The 19901-nt window shown below is 37.2% G+C and overlaps 1 protein-coding gene across 1 annotated transcript in view; it reads right to left on the bottom strand.

The window, feature by feature from the left end:
- The window catches only part of CACNA1A (calcium voltage-gated channel subunit alpha1 A), a 290119-nt gene that overhangs the window by 53901 nt on the left and 216317 nt on the right, over positions 1-19901 (bottom strand). The window contains exons 32-37 of the mRNA XM_070937402.1: positions 14135-14251; positions 13616-13681; positions 10821-10936; positions 10224-10374; positions 8338-8465; positions 6231-6327 (exon numbers count right to left, since the gene is read on the bottom strand). Coding sequence (XP_070793503.1) covers positions 6231-6327; positions 8338-8465; positions 10224-10374; positions 10821-10936; positions 13616-13681; positions 14135-14251 — 675 coding nt within the window. The remainder of the gene's footprint in view (positions 1-6230; positions 6328-8337; positions 8466-10223; positions 10375-10820; positions 10937-13615; positions 13682-14134; positions 14252-19901) is intronic.

Below are 19901 nucleotides of genomic sequence, written 5' to 3' on the forward strand. Positions count from 1 at the left end.
TGGATTATTAAAGAATTCCATCAGACCAATCACTTACTCTCTAGGCATGACCACAGGTTGAGGCAAATGTACTTGTGAACCCTAATAGCTCCAGGAAGTTGTGCCATTCTGAGGTGGATGATGCCCTCTATAGGACACATGGGAAGAGCAACAATCTCTTTTATTTCTTAACTCAAACCAATCATAGGAATATGAATCTACCAAGAGGCCAAAATATTTGGCTTGTTTAATTCAATAGCAAGAGGCAATAAGGATAGTTCCTACTATGGCTTCTGCATAGTAATTCAGAAATGTAGGAAGCAGGAACCATATGGGAGATATGTAATTGCATCTGGAGGACTGTATAAAAATGGCCCTAACATAATTGGACAGAATAATTTTTCCTGCATGACTCCTTCCTTAATAAAACAACTGAACAAGACAATTTTGCCCCCAGCCTCAACTCTCAGATTATGTCAGAAACTTTTAAGTGTAGGGATTTAAGTGTAGGGTAGGCTGTACACCGCCCTGAGTCCTTCGGGAGAAGGGCGGTATAGAAATAAAATTATTATTATTATTATTATTATTATTATTATTATTATTATTATTATTATTATTATTGACGCAATAATGCATTTTTTATTACTATTTGAATCAGAATCCTTGGATACATAGCCCAACATTAAAAACTGCTACAGTTCATCTGTTCAAGAACCTCATTCACAGATTTTGACTCTACTTGAGTATCATTTTGAAGCATTTCATAATTTCCTTAGTGTTCTTGCTTGAATTCATGTGATTGCCTTCTCCTGTGTCATTCCATCATATAGTGGCATATTTGCTACATAATTTTCATAGTCTCAGATTGCACTGCACCTTAATCAACTCACTGTATCTCTGGCTAACAAAGGTAAAGAAAAGCACTTTCCATTCAAGTGAGAGTGAACATTTCAATAGCTAGGCCATGAATCAGTAATAGAAATCCAATGGATGAGGTGAAGGAAAGATCTTTCTCTCTGTCTCACTCACACACATGGAAAATGTCACAAGAACTCTGGTTGCTGAATTGGGAATTGAGAGAGAAAAAAAGACACACTTTGGATCAGTTACAGAATTGTGCAGAGGATTAGAGTTAGACTATGGAAATACTGAGGGATAGAAGGAAAAAATTGTGACGGAACTTTATTGACAGAAAAAGAGGCATGAAAGCAGAGAAAAGGGGGCAGAAAAAGGAGTAATTGCTTCTTGTTAATAGTGAGTACCTTCTCATAATGTTATGTTTTTGTAAACAGAAAATTTCTCAGGTCAAGCAAATTAATACTGGAAATTCATCTGACATGGTGCCAATTTCCTTGTTAATCCTCAATTATAAATGGATGAACTAACAAGGAGAGTGCATGGGATGTTCTCCAGATGTGTGGATATCAGTTTCCTTGATTCTAAGGGTGATGCTAGTTGGGGAATTTTGTAGATTGTCCAAACATCTGGAGGCTGCCAAATTTGGGGAAGTTTCTTGCAGTGAGGGTTTAAAGGAATACTGTTGTACATAATTTTGCACAATTTTATTGTCCTTTTTTCCGTAGTGTTCTTTCTTACATTATTGTTTATCTCTTCAATTGCATAGCCAGCTTGTGCCATCTGGATACTTGAAATGATTTTCGCCTATCCTACTGTTCTACAGTGTTGTGTAGTTTAAAGTAGAGAAAAATTACTCACGTAAGTCTTTTTAGAATATGGAACTTGACGATAAAAACATGCAAACTGGCTTAGATTCTAACTGGCTTGGATTCTAACTTGGATTAATTTCTTTAATCTAAGTGATTAAAGACACTTCAATGTTAAATGTTCAGAATAAGCATTTATTAAACATGCCAGGATCAAACTGAACAGTGTTATTCATATTTTTAACTGAGATATATATTTATGTATGTATTGGTGGGGAGGGGCATAATAGCAACTTTTCTTCTAATGCAAATAACAAGTGTGGAGGTTGATCCTGACTGGAATTATGCCATACGTATACCCTGGTTTTGATATGATATAGCCTAATAGCACTACTTTCATCTGATCATATCCTGCAATTGAGACAGATTGTTATTTATTTTTAGCTTTAGTTTTAAAGTAGGATTTTCCCTTTTCTCCTTACACCATCATTTTTATTGAGGCCATGAACTAGCATGTTTTTAACAACCCTTTAATCCCTTGCTTTGGGGTGGAGTCAGGGTGGCCGAATGGAGCTGAGCGTTTACTGGCTGGCTGCCCTTCCTGACATCTATGTAGGGTTCGCAGCAGATGTCTTCTCTTTGCACCCTGATAGAGAAACATCTGTTGCTGCCAAGAATTGAACTCTCAACCTTCCGAGTGGGAGGCGGGTATCTTCATCTCTAGGCCACTGCACTGTTTGGGCCATGAACTGGCATAATCCTCCCTTCTGGGTAATTCTGCTACAGGTTGCAGGAAAATCTGGTTCATTCAAATTGAGCTATCAACTATGTTTCTGGTTATTTCCTTGCTTGGAGAATTGCACCAGACAAAGCAGAAGCTGAACAGTAGGGGAGTGCGGGGTACTGCATTGAGAAATAGAAGAAATAGCAATAGCATTTGGATTTATATACTGTTTCATAGTGCTTTACAGATCTAAGGGGTTTACAGAGTCAGCATATTGCCCCCAACAATCTGGGTCCTCATTTTACCGACCTTGGAAGGATGGAAGGCTGAGTCAACCTTGAGAAATATAGATTTCTCCCTGCCACTTCAGAATACAACCTTCCTATTGCACCTGAAAGCTATTCATATGAAATGTATTAATATTTATTTATCAGGTGTTTGTTTACAGGAGAATATGGAAGAGGCAGCTTATCACTTGACAAGTCACCTGTTAAATAGATCAGCATTGTCAGAGACCAGTCAGGTAAAAATCTGGCTTCTCCCTCTGTCTGCTTCTTCTGCAATTGCAGCTCTGGAAGATAAAGAACTGACTATCTATTTCTATCAATTAGCCTGAAAAACAGCTGAAAGGAGCTACAATGTCTACATAAGACATGTCACCTATTTTTTTTACATTGAAATGACAGTTTAGCATTCTTTCAGAAGTGTGCTAAACTCAAAGTTAGGACAGCTGACAGACAAGGGTGGTAATTGCAAAACAAAATGGGGAGCTCTCCTACTACACTGAGGACACACACTGCTAGAGAGGAGTTCCCTGAAGATGGGCTCCACCACGACTCCGAAAGCTCAGAAGACAAAACCTCTGGTCCTGGTGACCGACCCAAATTGGATTCTGCAATGTTATCTTGGGACACGTATATTCACCTTCATTTATGAGCAATTACTCCCCACAGTCAGCTGTTATCTCAGCTATTTAAAACTGCAAAGAGCACTAAACCCATTGCCATATTTATGAATCTTTCATTGGACCCATGTCTAAGAGTAAATTTGTTTAATTTAAAAATAGCCTCCCCAGCACCTGATCTGTTAGCTGTTTCCTGACAAGCTTTTTTCTACTCCTATTTGTTCCAGATTTTCAGTCTAGGCTAAGGAAAGGTTTGGAACTGTCTGTCCTTTCTCCATCTTCAATAAGCAGCTGTTCTCAGACAGAGGGTTGGCCAGGCAGTGCACTAAAGTAGTAAAGCCACATTTTGGCAAAAGGCTAAAATAGTGGCTAGCCAACTATCAAAATTTCCCCCCTCTCCCCTCCCTTAGGGATAGTTGTTTTTCCAGCCAGCAAGTTGTTGGTCTCACATCATTCCTACAATAAGAGCCACTCACCAATTTTTTTTACTGAAGCAGAATAAGGCTTGGCAATTAATGTAGGAACTTAATGTCTGCATACTTTTCTGCTTAGTTCAAGGGCTGTGGCATTTCACATTACCACCAGCCATGAGAAAATAAACAATTAAAATATCTAGTTTTATCACCTGACAGGAAACAATCAATAAGGAGAATGACCTTCTTGCTCATTTATTTGCATTTTCTTGTTGTTTTCAAACATAGTGAACATTAAAAAGCATGAAAAATCATGATGTATATCTCAAACTATTGGGCTATGCTAGGTGCCTTGGAGAGAGAATTGAATTTTTTATTCCTAATTGGAATATGCACGAATACCTACTAAATCCTAATGTGTGTGTATGGGTAGGGTCAGAGGACTGGTTGGGAAACAAATCTATTCTGATATTGATCCAAACTAGTTTCAGATCTGCAACAGAATTTGTCCGGAGGACTTTTCTGAACTTTCTCTGAACTTTAAGAAAGTAAATCCAGACTCAGCTTCTGGATCCAGTTCAAATCTTTCAGTCTTAATGTAAGGCAAATATATTATCACTGTACAGTACAGCATAGTGTACCAAGCACCTAATTTTGCTTTTGTCCTACTAGTGTGGTCCTCTCTGCCACCATATAATTAATGTACTGTACTGGAAATGGGTTGTAACTTGTAACTAATGCTGTGACATTTATTTAGACAGAAATAAAATCTAAATATTGTTGCATATATGTTCTGCATTTAGAGAAGATGGGAATTACAGAAGCATGATTTTATATGGGGGAACCTGACATAGATTAGTGTAAAGTTTTATTTATAGGTTACAAATGGTTGATTTCCATGTGGATATGTTCTATGAAGATATGTCACCAGATGAAGATAATATTTACCTTCAAAATTTCTTATTTGGGTATCAAATGTATTCTCACATATTGTACTTGTGTAGCTTGCCACTATAGTGCAGTTGACTAGATTTTAATATCAAATTGATGTTTTTATTTGTTTTGCATTCTAAAGTCCTATAACTTTATTCAATGGGTTTCTATTTTTGCTATCTCTTTGTCATTCTTAATTTATTGGTGGCTGGGGTAGGGTTAAGGAATCTATATTGATTTAGGCAGTTTTAAAGCAATCTCAATTTTTAGGCTATTTGGAGAGTTCTAAGGGAATGATAAACAATTTCTGCTAGATGGCACTTCAATTAATTATTTGAGTAGGAGCATGCACCTCAGATTTGTTTTTTTTACCCGCCCCTTATCTACTGGCCATAATGGAGTCTCTGAAACATGAAACACTAACAGAACTGAATGTACACACTGTCATTGTTCAAGAAACTGGAATGAGGAAGGGGAAGAAATTACAAAAATTATAGGCTTGTTTTTGCTCAATCAAAATAATTAAAAAATGAAGCTGACTTGAAGTATTTATTGTTTCTTTTTTAAAAAAAATGATATACACACAGACACATATATATATATTCTACCTTATAAGCAACACGGGCAGGGCATTTCTTCCCTAACCCCAGGGGTGGAGACATATGTCTCAGCATCTCATACATGTCCATGAAAGTCATCCGGCCCCTGGGAGCAAAAAATAAAAAATAGCCAATAATAACCAATAATAATTTTTAAAAAAGGAAAATACACGGAAAAATAGAGAGAAAGAATTACAAAGAAAAAAATATTAAAAATCAATTAGAAAAGAAAAAAAAAAGATAAAAATGAAAAGATTACTGTGCTGCTGGTCAGCAAGGAGTATAAATAGGCTTGATCTTCATGAATGATTTTTAGTAGAAATATTGTAATCAAATTGTGGTCTACCAAATATTGGACTACACATTCAAAGTTTGTGTCCTTGTCACAAGAATTCAGATTTCACTTAAGCATGTGTCATCATCTGCCTTGCTCACTATGAGGTTAATGCAGATCACAATCCTTATATTCTTAGTAGATCAAAAAGTACAGAGTCAGGTTTTCTTAGAAAGAGAGAAGGAGAAAGAGAGAGAGAGATAAGAAAGCCCCTTTTTGCCAATATAGGAGAAGGGAAGACTACAGGAAGAAAAGGTGTTGGGGGGAAAAAGGCTGGAAAGAATTGGGGAGAGAGAGGGGGGGAAGGGAGAAATGGTAGAGTGTTGATGGAGTCTCTGTCCTCCCCAGGTGGAAGTATTAGTATGCAGAAAGTGGCAGTGGTGGGTACAGAGAGACTCATAAAATCTTCCAGGCCTAGCTCCAGCTAACAGCAAGCAGAGATGGTTCAAGGTAATTGATATGCTCCATGCGTTACTGGTCTGGGTGGCAGCATCATTTCACGCATTCTGTTGGCTAATTACATTACTAAATTACTTTTGAAAGTGCAATATATAGATAGGTATGTGTACAGATATATATATATGCACACACATATATATATATATAAAAGATATATATTAAAAAAAACCATAAGCAACATTCATTCCGTTGATGCTAGCAGGTTTTAGTGTAAGTCAAACCTTGCAAGCAACCCTATGAGGGCATTTCTTGCCTAAGCCCAGGGGGGGAGATATTACACGTAATAAACTGTACATATCCTTATAATGAATTCGGCCACTGCAAGAAGAATACACGGGGGTTAGTGCAGACGCTACAGGGCAAAATAAACACATACACTGTTATGTACAAACAGAACATAGCAGAACTAATGGCTAGAGATCTTCACTTCAGTCAAGTAATACCATTTCCCTCTGTTTATACGAAGGAGCTGAACTTTCCCATTGGCTGCAGTAGGAAGAAAGGGGCTTCTTAGAGCCATAGCACATCAGTTTTTTTTACTGATGCTTCCCATCAACTTTGTGAGAAGGGAAGAGAGCTAACATATAAATTACAATAGGAATAGGCAATCTGTGGCCCTCCAGATGTTGGCCAGTAGCTTCCATAATCCTTTACTATGGCCATGCAAGCTAGGGCTTATGGAGTCTGGACTTCAAGAACAGCTGGAGGGTGACATGTTGGCCCTCTTTGGTTTATATTCATATATTAAGTAGCTGAGAAATAATAGAAGTCTTAGACAATAAGAGATAATGTAGATGAAATTTATATCAAATCAGAACTTATCAGATTTTTCTGATTCTTGGGTACCAATTCACTTATCTTTTATAGAACATAGTTGTCTTTTCAGAATTCAAAATGAACAGGTTAAAATCAATCACTATTGCCAAAGGCTTTTATTTCAATATTTGATTTTTTTCACTGGTTTTATTAGTAACTATAGGGTGACTTGTACTCAAATGGGGGAGAACTAGATTTTCAGATAATAAATAATATCTAGATAATGATAGGTGGATCTTCTGTTAGCTGCCAATTATTACAACTTTACTAACCATGCCTACTTATAGCAACCTTGTGGCTAGCTCCTTTCCAGCAAACCATAGACAAATTTACAAAAACAATTGCACAATAGAAGGGAAGGCCCTGTCAGATAAACATACATACACATATACACAAAGTCATTTTTATAGATTGAAATAATAAGAGTGTGTCATCTATTGCTAACAGAGCTACTAAGCATCCTTCCTTGACTGATCAACAGTATGTTGTATCTTTGAGTTTTCAGCAGGATGCAAAACTAGTAGCTCAACAATTTTATTTGGTTTACATGTTATAAAGTGGGCAGAAAATTAAACATAGCCACCAACAGGGACTTAAATCAGATTAATTCTTTGGCTCAAATGTTGCTAGCATGGTACCCAGTTGTCCTATGGAAAGATTATAAAGCCCACAATTCAAATTAAAGGAATGGCATGGGTATGTCCCTGGCCACAAAGGGACATATATCATGTTCTTATGAACATTATGAGTTAAAGTGAAGGTGTGTGTGTGTGGACTTGACAGAATCCAGCTGCAAAAACCTAAAATTAAAAAAGGAAATGTTAAACAGCGATTAACTCCCACATCTGTTTCTTTCAGTCAGTTATTTATAGTAAGACCCAGAGAAATTAGCCAACAGGAATGGAAATGGGAATGGCAGAAGGGCAGGGCTACAGCTCCATGGTGATTGGAGCTCTGCTAGAATGTGTGACTCACAATGGAGCGCATGCAAACAGAGGCAGTAGCTCCACTTCTGTCTCAGTTAATACTTTTCTCTCAAAACACAGTAGTTAATGCTGGTAACCTATCAAGACCTACCATAGTTCAACTCTGCTAAAATGAGCTAAGATAAAATCCTAGCCTTCTTGTGAACAGAATTCTATTCTTCTTTTCACCTCCTTGCTCTAGTTGGTCTGCTTTCCATTTTGTAATGAGAGTCCAAAAGCTTCTACCAGCCAAAAGCCCCTCCTGTGTAAAGGTTATAAAATAATCTTAACTGGACTGGCTTTCACTTCGTTACTATTTCTAACTGTAGCTGCCACTTTTAGCTCTCAATTTTCTACTGGAATTGAGATAATGGGTTCCTGCCTTTCTGTTCACATTGAACTTCTCCCTCCCCCTGCTTTGGTTCTCCTTATTAAGGAATCTATCCCAAATCATGACGCAATCAAATCCACTTCCTTAAACACTTGCTTCAGATGGACTTTGGGTCTGGGTTTCATATTGGAAGCGGTAAGATAGATGTGTCCTTACCAGGCAGCAGGGTCATACTCAGCCCACACACGAACATACTCATCCAGATGGTGGGGCCCCAAAATGGAGGAGTCACGGGTCAGATATTCAAAATTATCCATGATGACAGCCACGAAAAGGTTCAACATCTGCAACGTCAAAATAGTAGTGAAAAATAGAAATACAAAATAACCAGAAATTCCAGGAAAAATAGATGAATTTATTTCTTGCTTCACATTGAAGCCTGGCAAGAACCTAAAAATCTGCTCAAGCATCTAACAAGAAGAGACAACATAGCATTAAACAATATGTTTTACACCCTTTCTTACACACAAAGTTATACATTTTTAGATAGACAGATATAAACAGTCTTATATAAAAGCAAGAAAAAAATACTCAGTAAGGACTAAGGTGGATATGGATTGCTGGTAGAATTTTAGGGCAATCACAGGTAAAGCAAATAGAATACGCTTTCTTGGAAGAGAGCACAATATGGAATCCAGTACAGAATCACTACACACTGAAGTACATCAACAAAAATAAGTTCTTAATTTGTACAAAGATAGTGGGTTAGATTATGTTACTCCAGGCGTTCACAAAGCCTCTCCTATTAGTTCCTGGAATAAAATAAGAAAACAGAAGGAACTAATACCAAAGGCATCTTCTAAATTGGGCTTAACAACCATAAAGAGAAACTAGGCCTGAGGTATAAAATTTTTCTGGATACTTGTCTCAATTATGCAAATGTTTTAGAAATAGAGGCATTGCTTCATATGCAAGTAGGCAGTTCAAAAGATTATTAATATGGCCAGTGTTGTACAATTTGATGCCTTCCAGATTATTGGGCTATCATTAATCTTTAACCAGTAGAGGTAATGGCAGCTGGGAAAGTGTCACTAAAAACAACTTTTCAGGCACATAATAGTTGCCCTTTGCATTTAAAGGCTGAGGAAGTGATTAAATGATAGACATCAGAAATGAAAAAAAAGAAAAGAAAAATGTGACTAATATCTTAAACATTTTTAGTTTTCTGGTACTTGTTTTCCCGCTGCAGTTTTTAAAAAGTTGAGTGCTATTGTTGAATTGACATTCATTCTGCTTAACATCAGGAATGGAAAGCCACTACTCAATAAAAATATGTTTGTCATGCTAGTTTTCCATACTGGTTTTACATATTTTATCATAGAGAAAATGCATTTTTTCACTTCTCACGTTTGCAACAGTAAAAACATTCCACTTTCTTTGAGATAATATAATTTGGGGAGAAGAGGAAAATATGTTCCTTGATACACTGTGAATTTTTACAATACTATTTGGAATGTATTCCTTCCCACCTATGATATTTAAAATGTTTTTGAAAAAATCTGTTTGCTTTGCAGTAACCTATATATAGAACAGGGGTCCCCAGGCTGTGAGCCGTAGCCCACTAGTCAGCCATGAGGTGTTTACAACTGGGCGTGGAAATAGCCAGCAAGCACGCACACACGCACATCCTCATTTGCATGAGCAGCGGGCGAGCCCGTGCATGTGCGCTCTATTTGCATGAGCAGCAGGTGCACGTGCACGCTGCTGATGGAAATGGAGCTGCATGCATGCACGCTTGCCATCCCCTCCCCCCCGGTCCACAAAGCCGGAAATGTTGGGGAACTCTGATATAGAAGATTTACCCTTCCCTCCCTTATTTCTTTTAATTGTATATTGATAATAATTTGAAATATGTGACTTTTAAAAACGATTATCAAACATAATGTTGGATAAAGACTGTCCTACAACTGTTTGTTAAATCATTTTGAAATACTATCTTAGAAGGATAGTGTACTGACATTTTAACCAGTAATATTCATAGTCTCATATACCCCAAATACATGCTGTATCTACCTATTTAGTACTCTGTATCCTTTACTCACCAGGAAAGAACACAGGAAAATGAAGGAAACAAAATAGAAGTATGCAAACTCATTGCCACACTGATATCCTTTGAGATCTGCTTTTTCATCACAGAGTTTTCCACTTAGACAAGAGAGCATGATCTCATGCCAAGCCTCACCTGTGGCACTTCTGGGAAAGGGAGATGAAATAAGAACAGATAGTGAGCACTGGAAACTCAGCATAGAGGGAGCAGTCATATCACCATCTGAGGACAAGCGTGATACTAGTAATCAGAAGTCAGAAACTTGTGGGCTCAGACAGTATTAAATGATTGCTAGAACAGAATATAAACTATGTTAATTACAAAATTAACATTGACTATAATGGATGAATTGTGGTAATAAAATAATTGTTTTTTCTTACACAGAACTAAGTTACTTTTTTGTAGAACTAAGAAATAATTGCCATTACATTGTCTATTGAGCTACCAGTACAGTGTACAATTAATTTATTTAAGCAGAATAAATTAATTTTTGCATTAGATGAAGGCTTGATAAGCCTAAGAACATCAGGGCTCTTGGTATCACAGTACTTTGACATGGTTTCCCTAATGAAGTACAATGGCTGAGCCTCACCTAAAAAGAAGCATCAAAGCTTGAAAGAATGTGCGAAAATTATTGTGCTCAGTAATGGCAGGCAAGTCATCCTCAGACATATCCTCATCATGTTTAATGCTAATATTGCCAAAAACCTGAAGAAACAAAGATATACACAGATTAAAAAACTTGCAATTATCAAATGCAATTGAGAAAAAAAAATGAACACTTTGGGAGATGTAGGCACCATTGTCTTATAGAAAAATCAGTGCTTGAATACAAGAACTGCTGATAAAAGCTTGGAGTGCTCCTTCAGCAAGAGTTTGCAATGAGCTATGGCAAATCAGCAACCAAGTTATTGTTCCAAGGGAAACACTTTACGGGTCTTTGCCAGTTGCAATAGAACCAGAATGGCTTCTTTTGCCATTGATTAAAAGTAGTAGTGGAGGAATATCTACCTGTTTGAACTCCAGGTGTTTCTTGGGATAAGTTCACTGAGTCAAAGGATAGAAACAGATTTCTCAAGTATAAAGAATGAGGGCAACCTTACTCTTTGAACTCTCCCTATATAGGAAACTCTGGCAGATGTTTCCTACAGAGGTTCTCTTTCAGTCCTTCCCATCCTTCCTCCCTAATAGAAAAGGACTGGAGCTAGTTCTAAATCTGGAGCCATGCTAGTCCAAGGATAGTCCAATGAAACCCTGAAATCAAACGATTAGGCTAAAATTTTTAGACTAAATGTGTAATCAGGCTATTTCATACCACTACTTAAACATTGCTTTAAAATGTAAAAGATACTACATTAAGCATCTTCAGACTGTACTAGAATATATGGAGCATATGGTTGTAGCAATAATGTCATTGATTAATAATGTCACAAAATTATGGGTTTGTCAAAAACAGATCATGCCAGACAAACCTTACTGCATTCTTTCACAAGGTGACTAAATTAGTGGACCAGCAAAATGCTTGGACATAGTATATTTTCACATAGTATACTTTATTTAGTAAGTCATTTGACAAAGTAGACCACTACCTACTTCTTGGTAAGATAGAAAAATGTGGGATAGACAACATCACCACCATATGGATTCGTAACTGGCTGAAAAACTGCACTCAACATGTAGTCCTCAATGGAATCATATCTACATGGAGGGAAGCATGCAGTGGGATACCTCGAGGCTCTGTCTTAGGCACAGTACTTTTCAACATCTTCATAAATGATTTAGATGAAGGGATAGAAAGGGAATTCATCAGATTTGTAGATGACATCAAGCTGTGAGGAATAGCCGATACTTCAGAAGCATTTAAGATCCAGAAAGATCTTGACAGACTTAAACACTGGGCCCGAACCATCAAAATGCAATTCAGTAGTGAGAAAAATAAGATTTTACATTTAGGCAAGAAAAACCCAATACATAGTACAGAATAGGCAATATGTGGCTCAAAAGCAGTAATTGTGAGAGGGGGGTTGTAAAGATAAAGGGGGAATGTTATGTCTAGGTGGTATTCCTTTCCTGTGGGAACAGAGAAGATGTCTGCAGCTGGACGAAGGTGGAGTTTGGAGTCACCGGACTGTGGGACTGAGGATTAATTGGAGATTGTGACTCGGGGGAAGTTTCATAATTTTGCTTTTATTGTGTGTAATTCCAGATCCTGTCCAGAGTTGGAATTACACCAAGCCCTTGACAATTTAATGTGTGCCTAATAAATAGACTTTGAAAAGAAGAGGGATACTTTGAACTTTATTTTTGGGGACATCTTACTTGGAGGTTTGACATGGCTTGCCTCTAGAAGTTGTGGATGCTCCATCATTGGAGGTTTTTAAGAAGAGATTGGACAGCCATTTGTCTGGAATGGTATAGGGCCGTGATAATGAACCTAGGGCACCCGTGGAGCCCTCTCTGCAGGCACGCAAGCTGTCACCCAGCTCAGCTCCACTGCGCATGTGCGCATGCTTCCCACTGGTCAGCTGATTTTCGAGTCTGCCCTGCAGGCGCGAGATGCGCACGCATGCGCTGGGGAACCTACCTTTCTCCTCACTTTCTGCTGCCTGTGCCTTCCCAGATCTCCGGAGATTCCCCTCCCAGCACTGTTTTAGGAGGCAAGGCTTTTTCCCCCCCTCCCAGCCGTTTTGGGAGGCAACGCTTTTTTTCCTCTCCCAGCCATTTTGGGAGGCTTCCTTCCCACTCCCAGCCATTTTGGGAGGCTTTTCCCCCCGTCCCAGCCTTTTTGGGAGACTTTTCCCCCCTCCCAGCCTTTTTGGGAGACTTTTCCCCCCCTCCCAGCCGTTTTGGGAGACTTTTCCCCCCCTCCCAGCCGTTTTGGGAGACTTTTCCCCCCCCTCCCAGCCTTTTTGGAAGACTTTTACCCGCTCCCAGCTGTTTTGGGAGGCGAGGGTTTTTCCCCCCCAGCGCTGTTTTGGAATGTGAGGCCAAAAGGGGGGGTAGTTGCGCACACATGCGCGTGGGGGCACACATGTGCAGGGGGTGGGGCGTGCAGGAGGGGCATTGCATTATGGGTGTGGGCACGTGCGTGGGTGAGTTAGTGCACACACACTTTTGGCACCCGAGGAAAAAAGGTTTGCCATCACTGGTATAGGGTCTCCTGCTTGAGCAGGGGATTGACTAGAAGACTGCCAAGGTCCCTTCCAAGTCTATTACTCTGTATTCTTCAGAGTTTTCCACACTTGCCCAAGGCAGCACAGCCTCCCACTGGCTGATGTCTCTCAAATTCTAAAGGCCTAAAATAAAACCAATAGGGCTACCAACCCCAAACCATCACACTGCTCCTACAGTAAGCATAACAATACTCCACATGAGATAGTGGCTTACCTGCATTCCTATAATGGCGTAGATAAAAAACAACATTGCAATCAGCAAACACACATATGGAAGGGCCTAATAGAATGAAATAAAAGCATATATTTTCTAAATTTATTTTTTTTAAACAATCACACTGGTTTTACTGAGAATCTAGCACTTTGCTTCTTACAAACTTTAGTTGTTCCCAAAAGCTCATTGCTGTTTTTTGTTCAATGCGGTAATAATTAACTATATTACTTTTTTTTTTACTAATTCCTGTTGCATACTACTATCACTACAAAAATTTTGCTATGACTGCTTTTATGTAAAAACACGAACTCCTAGAAAAATATTCATGAGATATAATTCCACTGGCACCATAATGAAGATCATGTTTCAAAGTTATAGTTTATAGCTAGAGATTGAATAGAAATGGAAGAGGCAGAGTTGTAAAGATGCCAGGTCTGGGACCTTAGCTTTTACATCTTTGTATTTTTATTCTCTGTCCCAAACACTTTAAATTAACAATTAAGTACCTTTGATCATTACCTTAAAAGATTGGACAAAAGTCCAGAGCAGAATGCGGATGGTATAGCCTTGTCGGAGCAGCTTAATGAGACGGGCAGCTCGAAACAGCCTAAGAAAACTCAGGTTGATGAAGTTGTTCTGGGGAGATGAAGGAAAAATAAACAAGCAAGATCAGAATGGGGTGCAGAAACTAAAGATCCAGGAACTGGTTAAGGAAACAAATTCAAACCAACACTGCACTGCTTAGTAAAATTAATAAGGGTAATTAAATAGCAAAGAAAGGAAGAGAGTAATTCATAGGTTAGTTGTTAACATTATGATTGGTTCTGATTGGGTATTTTTATTGTTTTAAATCTTATTTTACTAGATTTTTTATCAACTAAAGGTCCTCGGACCGAAGTGAAAAATAAAGGAAAGGAATAGAAAAGAGGGTCACCTCCAACCCCCCAAATAATCTAGCTGGAAAATCAGTGATAGCTCATCAATACAAGTATGCATCTTGTGAAATTATCCACAACCAAATGCTCTGATTATTATTTTTTGATACAAGCAGGTAAAGTTTTACCATGTGGCTTCAAGTTACATGTGTTTAGAATATATAAACCTGGAGAAAAACAAAAGCAAGACAAGTGTCCTGAGAAAAAGACACTTGAGGGAAGAGTGGAGAATTGCAATTAAATATATAATGCCCTGGATGTAAAATGTATCTGTTAGCCAATGAAGAAATAAGCTAGACATTTTTTGTTTTTTTGTTTTCCTTCTGGCAAAGTAGAAAAAAGAATATACAGCTCTGGGTTTACCAGGATGCATTTTTACATGTTTTACTTGACCCAGAACCACTGAGAGCTGTAAATATTCAAAGAATATGAAGGTTAAGTTCAAGAACCTATGTTTTAGATCCACTAGAGATCGTTAAATATTTGAATCATATCTTTACTTGATGCATCATGGACCCTTGCTGGCTCACAAATTAATCATATGGGAACTAGTTTTGCTATATTAGATACAAAGAAATATATAATGTAGCTTCAGTGATTATTATCATGGTTGAAATCCTGCTGATTCTAATAGATCAAAAGACTTCTATGGTGTTGCCTCATCATGTGATATTGTTGTATGTACCTCTGGGTTTCTATGAAATATACATCCCAAGACTAAATGTAACTTTATAACAGGTGCTTCGGAGCCCATTATTACACAAACAAACTTCCAATAAAACTGTACACACAAAAAAAGACTCAGACACTACATATGTGATGTGGATGTTCAATATATATCTGACTTTGACTTCAAACAAAGATAAAAGAGTTGCCATGCAAGTTACGTGATAGACATTCTAAGACATCTAATATTTCAGCTGAAAATCTCTATGTAGGCAAGTTTTACTACTTCTCAAGAATCTACTTGCTACATATTGTGTCCTGTGTGATTTTCAAGAAGCAATAAGTTCTTCCATCTTTAACTCACTGAGGAATAGGATTTTTGCGGTTATGCAAGACGTAAGAATAGTATGACAATGTATAAAGGGTGTCACACAAATATTAAAACTTCGAGACCAGCATAAATTGGCCTTCATGCAGAAGGAATGAGAGACAGGCAGAGTAAGTGCCATACATGTTTATTGAAGAAAAGTGAGGTTCATTCTGCTCATGAACCTTAAGAGTTTCCAGGTTATATGATAGCTACATTATAATGGACAGGGAATACTCATTCCTTCTAATATTCCCACTGCTAATTTCACTCTCTCTCACACACAACATTTTTCTTAATCTCCAAGTTAATACTGCCAGAATCTGATTTTATACACCTTGAAGCTATGGTAGGATGTCAGTTTAAGGGGAAAATACTACATTTAAAACAACAGAGCTGATGACTTAACGCTTTCTCATTATTGGGTGGAGACCTGAGAAAAGTGGGACCATGGGCTATAATTTAAAAAATTATTTTTAGAAAGCAACTGACATGCAGGCAGCAACAGACAAACCACATCATAAATAACATCTGAATATTACTATATTAAATTATTTCTTCACTATAGAAAGAATTTTAATAATTTTAGTTACACTTGCATTAAATTATAAGAGAGTTCACTAGAAAATTAATTCAATCAATGTTTCATTTAAAATAAAGTGCCGTGTAACTTGCATGGCACTTAAGCAAACTTGCTTGAATTCCTTAGAATATCTGCCTCTTTTAGTGAAATCCACTTGGAAGTCCATACTCTATCTTCTCCCCTAAGATAGATTCAGAAGCTTAAACAACACTTCATCTGATTCCGGAATTGTGGAGTTTGCATTTCTTGAACTTTGACACATTAAGTGCAGAAAGAATATCTCAAATTGCAATTACTAACCCTTAAAAGGTATGTATGTTTGTGTTAGATTTATAAACTGTTTCACTCCAGAGGGTCTCAGCAGGACACGAATTGATGAATGAGGAAAAGATTAGGCTTTGTTTTACCACACATTTTACTTCTAAATGCTGCATTAAGGCATCTTTGTTCATGGGCTCCATGACTATTATGACATTAATTAATTAATTAATTATTATTTATTTGTCGAGTACGTATTAGATAAAATATATAAGTATAAGCATGAATTGAATACATAAAATGAATACAATTAAAGGGAACATTAGGACAGGGACGGTAGGCACGCTGGTGCTCTTATGCATGCCCCTTACAGACCTCTTAGGAATGGGGTGAGGTCAACAGTAGCCAGTCTCAGATATTAGAGTTAACATATCATATCATGTAAATACAATATTTAAAGCCATTCAGAGGCTTTGATTGGAGCAGGAGGTAAATCTGGTAAAGAAAGAATCACACAAATAAGGAATTTGTACGTAGACTTTGTTTTGGACAGATATCCATTTGGCATACAGCAGACTTGTTAATATTCCTATCTTATGCAGGGAAGAACAGCCCACTCTCCAAATCTGATTTATTTAAATACTTAGATAAGTATCTAAGGGAGTGGTATCTTTGAATTTTTTATCATATTGTAGTCTTTTAATTGGTCACTATCCACTTCACCATAAGTGTGAAAGGCAATTCTAAAAGGCAAGCACATGCACATAGAAGGAACACATATAGATTAGGGATCTTCCTGTCATCAACCGGAGGAAATGCTGTTTGATGTCTGGAAAAGCAAAGATGACCTATATGATAATATAATTGCACAGGTATGAAAGGAAACAAAGGCAACAAAAATACCCCCCAATTGATCATTGTGCTGACAGTGAAAAAGTCTCCCCTTTGAGAATCTCTGGATTATAAAAGATGGTGGGAAGGTATCTTGGATCCTTAACAAGAGGAAAACTGAGAACTCCTCAGGAGCTGGAATTAGGCAAGAATTTATCAAAGCTTCAAGGGAAATGTTGCAAAAATAATTTTGCAGCATTTCCTGTGGAGCCTAAACTGCTAACAGTCAAGTGGCTCAAATTACCCAATCACCACAGTTCTACCAAAAAGTCTTACCTGTTTTGATCAGCTAGGATAAATAAAAATCATTGTTCTTGTGGTTGACCTATGGTACAAACCAGAGGGGGAACATTTCTGGGTGATCTTTCAAAAGATCAGAAAGACAGAACACAGCACACCTCTGAGTTAGCTGACTGGGACAAGATTTGGCAATACCCTTTAGTTCCAGACATACAGTACATAAACTTTATATGATGGTATTATAAACTATTTTTTCTTTAACCTTATGACTAGTAGTCTATATCACAATGTTTTACTCAATAGCCTTTATGCAATGGCTTAGGCATGGCTCAGATACTTGGGTTGGTTTGTTATCAGTATGTGGATGATAGCTAGCTATATTTGATAGTTATATTGTCAACTGGAATCTACGTCTGACTTTGAAAAATGCAAGGCAAGGTGTCCTTTCAATTAGTGGGAGGAAATGCCAGATTAAAGCTGCCATGAGTATAGAAAGGAATTGTTCTTTTATATCCACAGGTGCGATATCCTAGTATGCAATAGATTCTAATCTAACCATTCCATGTGAAGTATCTGCCAGTTTTAAGTCAGGGGTTCTTACAATGTGGGCCAATGCTTCTACACCCAGTTTTCCTCCCGCATGGTTGAGCAGTGGTAGAGGATTTTGATGCTTTCCACACATATTATTAATTGGAATGTTTATTCCAATGTTTAATACAACTTATTATAATGTGTGTTTTATGAGCTGCTTTTGAAAATATTTTGGAAACTATGTCCAGCACGGAATATTGCAGCCAGATTGTTATTCAGAACTTTGGATACAAACTGTCCTTTTATTGCTCTTTATTCACTTCAGAATCTCTGTTTCTGATCACAAAGCAGGGGCCTGGCAACATGAGAAGGTTCTCTCAGGAATCTAACCTGAGATTTCATGAAAAACTGTCAGCTTGTAAGCAAATTAATTTATTAGAGTATTTTCCTTTAATGTAGGAGATATACCTACAGGACCTTCAAGTCCATGCAACAAAATAACCAGCTGTGATTAATATGCATCCTGACTATCTGGATAGCATTCCATATTCCAGCTCAGTCAGAAATGCCTTGGCCGGCTTTAAACCAAGAGAATATATGAGCCTCTCTATTTGGTGAAAATATCAGTTTTAAATATACTATTGCCATTTCAATTGGTGGCAATACAAGGTACACCTTAACAAAGGTGAATATGCTTTGGAACTTCCTTTGTTAGGGAATCATTTGGCTCTCATTTTGATACTTTAAAATATGCTGCTTTGAAACCCTTTTTGGCCAGAAATGAACAATAAATAAATATTATTTCAGGTATAGTTACATTCACTATTATGACTTCAGGCTGAATAGTGTGCAGTGTAATAAAGTAAATTTGTTTGAATTTTACTTTGTAAAAATCGGCTAAATTTCTAGAAAGGTTAGAGTGTCATCAAAATCTGAAGACAATTGATGTTCGGCTTTTCATTAGTTTTCAATATAAGACAATAATGCTCTAATTAATTCTAAGAAATATTATTGTATACAAATCACATTCTATTGTAAAGGTTCATATTATTCTGGTACTAATTCTAAGAGAAAATGGATTTTACAAAATGTTATTAAAAGTGTTTAGAGAAATACATTTTTATAAGCTTATTATTCCTTGGGATTTTGATTTGGCTTTGATAACTTTTTCAAGACCAACAACAATTTCTGCAATTTCTTACAGTATTCTGAATTCATAGATTAACTAAAGCAGTACTTCCATCTGTAATCTCTTCCTTCTTTTGCAAAGTATGTTTAAATAACCCTTTCAATGCTAAAGAAATGAATCATATCAAACTGCAAAATCTAGATTACATTTTTAAAAAATTAAAAAATAATATTGTTCCTATTAGTATAGCTGTTTCCTTTCCCCTGCTAATCTGGGCACATTCATTACTTATAGAATAACAAACAAAATAAAACCCACTAAACACTCTATAAATGCTCAGGTATGTGTATGCTTTCACACACACGCTGTTTAATGAAAGGAAAGTAGTCAACCACATACACAAAGTTTTCAATTTGTCATTCTATTTTCCTAATCCTGAGCCTCATCTTCGTTGTGATCTACATTTTGTAAAAGTTATTCAGAACCCAATTCCTCAGTTTCTCTGCAGACAATATGAATATAATGCTGATTACTAGCCCATGTTGGAAGTCTGCATTTTAATGCATTTTAATCCTTGAAAAGCAAGGTCAGTCCTAAAATTGTGACTAGTTCAAGGCTTGTTACACTGTATCAACTTTCTCCAACCTGGTACCCCTCCAATGTGTAGGAATTCACATACCACCCCA

This window comes from Pituophis catenifer, unplaced genomic scaffold (genome assembly GCF_029215685.1).
Source record: "Pituophis catenifer annectens isolate HBS135680 unplaced genomic scaffold, rPitCat1.0.hap2 SCAF_2, whole genome shotgun sequence".
Classification (NCBI taxonomy): domain Eukaryota; kingdom Metazoa; phylum Chordata; class Lepidosauria; order Squamata; family Colubridae; genus Pituophis; species Pituophis catenifer.